This window comes from Condylura cristata, unplaced genomic scaffold, assembly GCF_000260355.1.
Source record: "Condylura cristata isolate star-nosed mole 26May11 unplaced genomic scaffold, ConCri1.0 scaffold00034, whole genome shotgun sequence".
Classification (NCBI taxonomy): domain Eukaryota; kingdom Metazoa; phylum Chordata; class Mammalia; order Eulipotyphla; family Talpidae; genus Condylura; species Condylura cristata.
Genome location: NW_004567135.1, coordinates 2961863 through 2971248, shown reverse-complemented (window position 1 = coordinate 2971248; position 9386 = coordinate 2961863). Strand labels below are relative to the sequence as shown.

The window sequence follows — 9386 nt, the reverse complement described above, 5'->3', positions numbered from 1 at the left end:
GTACAGGCCAGAGGTGCGGGGGCAAGAGGATTCACAGAGTGGGGAGTAGAACAGGCAGACTGATGAAGTACACTGCTGAGGGGGGCAGTGGGGAGCCCGGAGAGGTCTGTGGGGGGGGGGGGCAGTGGGGAGCCCGGAGAGGTCTGCTGGCCCCTGGGGATCACCCTCCTGGCTGGGATCAGGATCTATCCCGTGCTGCAGTGGCTGTGGACAGCTTCATAGTGCTGCGCTGTGCTTTAACACTTGCGCCACCAGGGAGGCCCCAGGTTTGTGTGGTTTTACAAAACAGCTTAACCCAGAGCTTTCCATATTCTCAGAACCACTGCCCACTGGAGCCTGAGCAAGATCCTGAAGTCAGCAAGCTACCATTAGCTTCCCCAAATTTTTTGGTAAAATTTCATGCTACTCAGAGGCTAACCCCCCCATAACTTCTCTCCCACTCCTGCCCCCTCCAGCAGCCCTTGAAATGCCTCGGCTCCTGCACTGGCCCCTGTGAAGAGTAACTCCTGCCTCCTGGCTCCCTCAGAAAACTAGAGCCAGACTCTCTGACTGGCAGCAGGGTAGAGGCCAGAAATGTGCAGACTTACTCCCAGCTCACCTTGCAGGCCTGAGAGGAAGCAGTGTGACACCTCTTCCCCTTCCCCACTTCTCCCTGTGCCTGGAAATTCAAGCACAACCACAGTCGCTCACTTTCATACGCACGACGAACACTCACAAACACACTGGTGGGAAAGGAAGAATGGAAAGGAAGGGGTGTTTGCACCAAACAGCTCATAAATGCAACTTGAAGGATTTCACACCACAAAAGGAAAAAAAAATCCATACAAAATTTAAAAAGCAGCACGTGTCCGTGTCCCTCCCTCCCACAGCATCTTTCTTCACCAGCACTGGCTCAGCCTCTCTACGTAAACCCAGAGACTTCCTACACCCTCTCTCCTCCCTCTGGAGCTTTCACAGGGTCTTCAGCTCAGCAGCGTCCTCTGTGTCCTCGGGCTGTCCGCTGGCCTCCCTGGCTTCCAAGGGGCTGACACCCTTAAGAACAGTCTTTCTGAAACGCCCTTGAGCCGGGGAAAGAGCACGAAGTCGTAAAGGAGACCACGCAGGCTTCCTCCAATGGCTGGGCCCACCCAGAACACCTGTGGGAGGAGCAAAGGCTGATCAGGCCCCCAGGGGCCACGCCAGTGTGAGCGCTGGCTGCCAGAGCCATTCTGTGGCGCCCACCGTAGGGCACACACAGCAAAGATCAGTGTGGGTTTGTTGCTTCAGCACTCTCGCCTCTGCTTCGCTATCTGCCCCTCAAAACTCTTTCCTTTCTGACTCATCAAATGGGATCCCTTTATCCCAAACCTTCCTCGCTCATGTACATGCTGTCTTTTGTTATCGGCTTGTACCAGTTATATACGGCTCGAAAATCTTTTTAATTGGTAAAACACACACAACATAAAATTGACTCTCTAAACCATTTCAAGGTATACAGTTCAATAGTGTTTAAATAGTGTTGAGGCTGTTCCCGTTGCCGTACAGCCAATCTCCAGAGCTTTTTCATCCTCCAAAACTAAAATTCCATCCCAGTTAAACAACTCCCCCTCCCTCTTCACAGCTGCTGTCAACTACATTTTGCATTTTCTCAATGAATTTAATCCTGCTGTCTTCTACAAATGCAAGCTTATAGTATTCGTCCTTCTGTGATGTGATGAGCTAATTGCACTTAACAAAATGCCTCCGAGTTTCACTCATGTGGCAGCAGGTGTCAGGGTTTCCTGCTCTGTTAAAGTTGAAGATTTCACTGAAGCAGACGGCAGCGATGACAGCTCACCTGCGAGAGGCACTAAGGCAGCGTCCAGCTCCGGCCACTGGAATAATGGCGTGGTGAAGATGGCTGGAGGCTTTCAAGGGTTTAGAATTCTATTTGTTTGGCTTATATAACCAATTTTGTTTTCTATCATCAATTTTCTAAATAATAGCTTGTTTTTACATCATTTTGTGCCTTTTCCCATCCCAGTTGTCATCCCCGTGGGTGTATAACCAATTTTTATCGAGCCTTATTCCATACCAGGTCTGTGCTAGCTATTTCACGTCTATAACCTCCCCATTTATTTCATAACACCCCGTCTTACAGTTAGTGAATCTGAGGTATCTGCCATGTCACATACAAAGCTGGTCAGGTGCTAGAATCGGAACGTGGCTGAGGCCTATTCGTGCTCAGACATGTCCGCATGTCTGAGCACAGACCTCTCTGGCTTCCTGTTCTGCTGGCTGTGCTCATAGCACCCAGAAGTGGAGTCCAGTGGATCCTTAGCGATTAACCAGCACAATGTGGGCACGAGCCTCTGTTTCTAGCAACATAATGAACTGTGCTCACACAGGCAAGCCAAACTCTGGCTGTTCCCTTAGCTGAGGCTAACAGAGCAGCTACGCATCTAGGGAGATGCAGAAGCCAAACCTGGAGCTTGCAGGCGCCTGTCACAACCCACCCAGGGAGGTGTCAGGGTTTGAAAGCTCGCCCTCACTCACCCAGTGGTTGGTGAAGTTTCAGGTAACAACAGCAGGAGCAAAGGAGCGAGCAGGGTTCATGCCTGCACCAGTATAGTACATCTGCAAAAGACACAGCTGGAACTGAGACGGAGCCCCCCAAGCCACCCCGACTTCTCTGCCCACAGTTCACATCACCCTCCTGGCTGGCACATGCCTCAGCTAGCAGCAAGCAGGGAAAACCTGCCTGGGGCCCCACAATAGAGTGAAGCATCACAACGGTTCAGGGGACAAAGCCCCCCTGCTCCTGCTTACCCCAAAGAGGTGGCCCAGGGTGAGGGAGAGGCCAATGGCCAGGGCCACAGAGCCCAGGCGGCCATTCCGCCTCTCATCATACGTGGCAAAGATGCACAGCGCGAGCTGGAGCGTCAGGAAGATCTCCACTGCGGTGGCCTGGCTGCGCTCACCCCAGGGTGCAGCTAGGGAGAGTAGAAGGGAGGTGGTTATTAGGGCTCCCTGCATCACCTCAAGGCTCCAGGTGGAAGCCCCTGTGGTGTCAGCTCCCGGGAGAGGAAGGATAATTCAACCCTTTTCAAAGTAATTGCATCTTAAGTTTTCCTAATTACACGCCTCTGTGGCAAAAATAATTGTTCCTATTCATCTGGATGAGACCCCTTAAGATAAAATAAGTTTCCTCAAGAATCTGCATCAGGGCCCTCCCTGGTGGCACAGTGGGTTAAAGCGCAGCACTGTGAAGCTGTCCACAGCCACGGCAGCTTTGCTCATTCCTGATCCAGGCCAGGGAGTGACCCACAGGGCGCAGCAGACCTCTCCCGTCTCCCCGCTGCTCCCCTCAGCAGTGTACTTCCTTGATCTGCCTGTCCTGCTCCCCGCTCTGTCTCTAGTGAAGTCTCTCACTGCTCCTGCACCAGTGGCCTGCATCCCAGTTCTGTTTGCGTGAATAAATACAGCTTTAAAATAAATTTTAAAATGAACAAGCAGGAAAATTGGAACCCCAAGACAGGTTTCTTTAGTCTCAACCCAGGGCTCTGTCTCCCTCCTTACCCCTCCAACCACTTGGTGATCCTCTCCACCCTGCAGCACACACAGGTGCACCCCCACACCCCCGCCCAAGTGCAGACAGGACCCCCGCTGCCCCAAGGCAGCACGCTGACCATGACCGTATTCAGGGCTAGGTTTCCTCGGACGGCGGGGGGGTGACACCACACGGCACAGCAGCCCCAGCCACGGCGCCCAGCATCTGGGCTGCCACGTAGCAGAGGGCACGGAACAGGGACATCTGGGCACCCACCAGGAAGGCCAGGGTGACCGCAGGATTGATGTGGACCCCGCTGATGTGGCCCACTGCTTACACCAGCATGGCCAAGGCCAGACCAAAGGCCAGAGCTACCTGGAGGACTGGCAGGGGGCCCGGGCCCCAGCGCAGTGAGGCTCCGGGCCCAAATAGGAACAGAAGAGGGTGGCAAAGAACTCAGCAAAAACAGCCCTGCAGAAAGGGGCCTGGCGCAGTTCCCACATGGCAGGGGGACGGGCACAGGGCCAGGTCCTAGCACCGGCTGGCTGCTGTGGGTGGCCAGTCCCCTTTATGGAGGACTCCTAATCCCTGGGAGGCGCTGGCCCCACCCCTGCCCTTCCCCAGCTTTGGAGGACTGGACCCGGATCAGAGCTGCTGGGAGGTGGCGCAGCCAAGGTGCGAGCGCGCATAGTCAGGGCCGAGAAGCCCGAGAAAGAGGGGCTGGGAGAGCCTGTCTTTCTCTTTGTGACAAAGTTGGCGCTCATAGACCTAACTGACACAGAGGACATTCCTCAACTCTGCTTGCAAGGCCAGTCACGCTGAATTCACTTCATGGAATACGAGACTGGGCTCATGGGGGCCTCCAAATTTCTATGAATCAGCCAGGGGGCGATGGGGGAGGGCCTTAGGAGTGGGGTCCGGCAGGGAAGCTGGACAACAGAATTCTTTTGTTCTCTGAGATTAGAGGGCTTTTCCGCATTGGCTGGCTTGGCCTGGAATCTGTGGACCTGCAGCTCTGGACAGAACGGTTGTGCTGCATCTGGCTTTTCCAAACCCCTGTTCCCTACCTCCAACCACGCCAGCACCTCCCTTCCCAAGCCCTCAGCCTGTCTGCAGAGACCGGACAGACAGGAAGAAGCTATCGTCCATGGATAGGCTGGGAGTGAGGGGTGGAGGGTGGGGATGAGCAACCAAACCTCAGAATCAGTTTGCACTTGTCTTTCCTAACTCACAAGGGCCTGACAGGGTGTACCGAAAGGAAGGAAACTGAGTCAAGGCTTTGCAGCCACAGAAGGGTCTAATGCTTCCTAGTATGGTCATAACCAAGACACTGGGTCCTCAGCCTGGGTCCCTAGGGAATGTTGGGCCCGGGGTGTCTGGGGAAGAGCGGGTCCCAGAGAGAAAAGGATGAGACGGGAAGGAATGCTTGGGGAAAGAGGTTGTGCTCAGGCTGGCGAGAGCCTGTGGTGGTGGCAAGGGCAGAATGAATGCCCTCGAGTGGCGCCATCTGCTTACGGCGCTAAATCAACAGGCCACAGTCTTTCCTCTATGCAGAGTCAGCGGACAAAAGCTTGAAGGCGAGGGCTGAAGATGGTGCCCAGCGCTGGTCCCCCGTGTTGTGGTGGGGAGAGAGGAGGCAGGCACTTCAGGCCCTCCTCCTTCTAATGTCCAGCTTGGGGCTGGGGATGGACAGGAAGAGAGTTCTAGCAAAGGCAGGCAGCCCACCGCCCTATTACCTGCATGAGGAATTGCTGACCACAGAGCAGAGGACACCCAAGATCAGAGGTCGTGCGTTGATGGGCTCTGAGAAATGTGTTGTCAGGCAACGTCACTGTCCTGAGAACGTCAAAGAGTGTGAGCACACACGCCTAGGGGGCATTGTCCGCTACACACCTAGGCTGGGTGACGCGGCCGGCGGTACCAGCACCCTACCTGTGGCCTGGGCACTGTGTGGCCCCAAGGTGCATGACTGAAATTGGGAGCAAGAGAGTCTACAGCTCAGGCAATCTTCAGGCAGAGCTGTTTGCTCAGCTTTATTTCGCCATATTGGATACCATGAAGCTGTCCAGGACCAAGTCACCATCTTTCTGATGCTACTTCCAGCCAGACCAAACCATCAAGAACTAGAGAAAAACCTAGGTTTGAGTTTCATGAAAACATTTATCTTACCACTTCTTGGCTTTTGGCTAAGATCAAAATGCGTGGAAATATCTATCTTGCTGATCTCTTTGTCTGAGGATACAATGAGATGGGCCCGAGCAATATACACATTCCGTTAGCTGCCTGAGTCAGAGTATACACGGGCTGATCTGCGAACCAATCAGATATACACGTAACTGCTGGTTATCGAGTGTTGCACGCGACGCCCTCTCCACAATGTGGTTGACTGAGGTACGGTGCAGAAGCACAGCTCTGCTTCTGCCATGGGCACGTCCACCCTTGTCCTGTACGCCAGGGCAGGTCAGTGTGTAGCCCAGCTCTAGTGTGAGGACAGTTGCTGTAGCACAAAGGCCCGAGGTCAGCACGAGCCAGCCCAGCAGCCACTCTGGCTAGACTGCGGGCTCCTCTTTCCTCTTCTGTGGTTATGCTTTGCTGACTGCAGCCTCCTGGCAAAGCCCAGAATAATCAGCAAGCTCTGAGTCATCACTCCTCCCCCTGTAGGGGAGACGGGGCCAGTGGAGGCTCCGGCGGGCTCAGGCCAGGGCCCCAGAACTTTCCCAGTGCAGCAGTCCGAGGAGCAGGCTGGCCCACCTGGCACGCGCTGCTCTTGGCTTTCTCCCCTTCCTTTGCTAGGGAGTCGGACACAGCCCAAGCCCCAGACCCAGGGTCTGCCCTCAGCACCTACTCAGGTACGGGTGTCCCTAGCACGCACCTTCAGACCCACCGCCGCGGCTGGCTTCGTCTGTGTCCACTCTGCCTTGCAATTTATGACCACAGGCATTTTCACCTCAAACTCAGTCTGTCCAAAACTGAACATGGGATCTCCACCCAGCCACGCGTGCTTCTTCCGTACCCGTCGCATCTTACTGAGTCGGAACCTGTGGACCAGCCGTGACTCCTTCCCGCACCCAACTCCGTCGAGTCACCACGCTCATCAGAGCAGGGGGCTGAGCCCACACCGTGTCGCCCTGCAGCCCCGGCGGGCGCCTGCCGACTGTGCTCCGAGCCGCAGCCCCTTCCACTCACTGTCCGTGTCGCTGCCAGCTTTATCATCATCGTACCTGTAATTTGTCATTTTCCTGTGCTCACTTCAACCCCCGAGGCCGCACGCGTTACGACACACACAGCTCGTCTCAGCCAGCCTCAACCTCTCGAACTGCACTCCCCGTTTCCCGCAGCAGACTGGCAAGCTGTGCTTCCCCATGCTCCTCACACACTTCACTTCTGCTTCAGCTCAAGCTGTTCCCCACGCCCAGTCTTTTTTTTTCCCTTTTGTGTATAAAGTAAATTTCTATCACTTCATACTATGCATGTAAAGGTAAAGAATTAGGGCCTCCCTGGTGGCGCAATGGTGAAAGCATGGCACTATGCAGCCATCCGCAGCCACTGCAGCACGAGTTTGATCCCCGGCCGGGGAGTGACCCAGGGGTGCTGCAGACCACTCCTGTCCCCCGCTGCTCCCCTCAGCTGTGGACTTCAGTACACCTTCCTGTCCTGCTCCCCGCTCTGTCTCTGGTGAAGCCTCTCGCCCCTGCTCCTCCCACCTGTACTCCAGTTCTGTGTGCATAAATATTGTTTTTAATATTTTTAAAAACAAAGGTAAAGAATTACTTGTTAGCAATAAGGCAGGTCTATCATCTCTGAGTTATGGTGAACTTACTGGATGGAAGTCTGTAGAAGTGAAACAACACAAGAGATGACAGGTTATTCCTAAGTGATAATATGAGGAACATGAGGACTGTTTCAGCCCTTGAGACTAGCCTGGAGCCAAAGGAGAAATCCTACAGAAACACCACCCTGGAACTTTCATTTCTACCGAAAAGCAACGAACTAGCAGAGCAGGACTTTCCCGAGGAAGTAGCCCTCCACCCTGGCTCCCACGCTTGGAAGGAAAAAAGCTCTTCCGGCCTAAAACGCATGTGCGAGGCTGACCCCTGCTGGGCGCCGTCAGCCACTGCACGTCACCGACGTGAGCCTCCAACTCTCCGCGGGTCCGTTCATTCATTCAAAAACAGTAAACTGGAAATACTAGAGAGCACAGACAAGAAAGGACTTAACCTTCCTTCTTAGGGGTTCACCAGCTGGGGCCCCCCCGGTGGCGCAGGCACTATGAAGGTGCCTGTAGTCACTGCCAGGGAGGGACCCACGCGGGACACAGCTCTCTCCTGTCTCCCGGCTGCTCCCCTCAGCAGTGTATTTCAGTAGATCCGCCTGTTCTGCTCCCCACTCTGCCTGGGGAATCCTCTCACGCCCCCCCCCGCACCTCTGACCTGTACCCCAGTTCTTGTGCATAAATGTACATCTTAAAAAAAAATTCACAAATACGTGATATAGCCCGCTGACTTTAAATGTTCCCTCAGCAGCACTTGTGAGAACGGGAGGCCAACTAGACGCCCAGGCCAATAGTCCAGGGGGACATAATGTGACAGGGACTGGATAGAAATCAGATTTACGAGATAAGGGAGACAAAGAAGCCAGAGCTCCAGCTGTCTGGCCTGGGAAACTGGCCCACTCCGGGCTGCGGCGCAGCAGCCAGGGCATCAGGAGAAATGGACAAAGGTAGCTAAAGTCACGCTAAGCTTGAGGTGGGAGGCCATCCAGGCAGCGGTGTCCAATTAGGTGTGGGTGTCTGGAATTCAGGAGAGAAATCGGGGGTCTAGATTTCGAGAGGCCAAGAGTCGATAGTGGACTTTACCAGAGTAGACGAGGTGCTCAAGGCAAAGGATGCGTATGTGACCGGAAAGAGAACACTGGCTGGCTGAGCAAGCGGAGCTTCCTTCACCTGCTGCTGTTAGCACTTCTTGCAAGCCTCCTCCCGACACCAGTTCAAATAGTACTAAACTTGTGTCTGCTTTGCTTCTTGGTATCTGGTAATCACTTCAGTCACTGCAACGGGTGCGGCTTATCGCTGCTGCCAATATTCTCGTGTATCTCTGCAAATCGACTGTAGATCTTTGAAAAGCTGTTTTGTCCCATAAGGCCTATGACTGGCAGTGTGCTGTAGGCATATTTCAGAAAAAGCGTGATCGGCGTTCCCTTTCATACCCAAAAGGGCTTCTTGTGACCAACTTTCTGACTTCAAAATAGTACTGTGACTTCAGTGTGGGCACTGGACAAAGCGGACGGGTGGAGGCCAAGGATGACGAAGGCCTGAACTGGTATCAGTTCCACCAGGAAAGGGGCTGCAAGTCTGAGTCATGTTTGGTCAGCTTTTCAAGGCTCTGGAGGCCTTTAGAGACTCTGAGGGACTGGTCGGTGGGGAGAGGAAGGTGCTGTGGGGCTGGCGGGGTCGTGACAAGAGGACCGCAACACTCAGCAAGCCGGGACTTCGGAGCCCGCTCCCTTCCGCAACAGCCCGGGCCTCCGCCCCGCTCCCCCACACCCGCCCCGGCCGCCTCTGGTTACGCGGGCACCGCCCTGACCCAACGACGCACCAAGCGATTCGCAGCGTCGTTTCCTATTTCTTAAACAACCGCCACGTCCGTGGGGATTACAATTGAGATGAAAAAAAAAGTACAAAATGATGTAAAAACAAACTCTTATATCATAAGGAAAAAAAATGCCTTCTAGAAGAAAACCAGCCGACCAACCGGCGCGTGCCAGAGGCCGCCATCTGCCCAGCACGTCCTCGGTGCCTCATCGTCCATTCCGGCCCAGGGGCGGCTGCGTTTGCCCTTCTCCAACACGAAGGCTCAGGCGCTCCGCCCGCAGCCACGCG

At 54.5% G+C, this 9386-nt stretch overlaps 1 protein-coding gene across 1 annotated transcript; it reads right to left on the bottom strand.

The window, feature by feature from the left end:
• Nucleotides 1–220: 220 nt before the first annotated feature.
• MIP (major intrinsic protein of lens fiber) lies at nt 221–5393 on the bottom strand. The gene is given in 8 exon segments (XM_004692436.2): nt 221–1040; nt 1043–1136; nt 2515–2595; nt 2788–2933; nt 2936–2951; nt 3654–3685; nt 3688–3945; nt 3948–5393. Coding segments are annotated over 8 exon segments (780 nt in total). The 5' UTR covers nt 4012–5393; the 3' UTR covers nt 221–951.
• Nucleotides 5394–9386: the final 3993 nt, after the last annotated feature.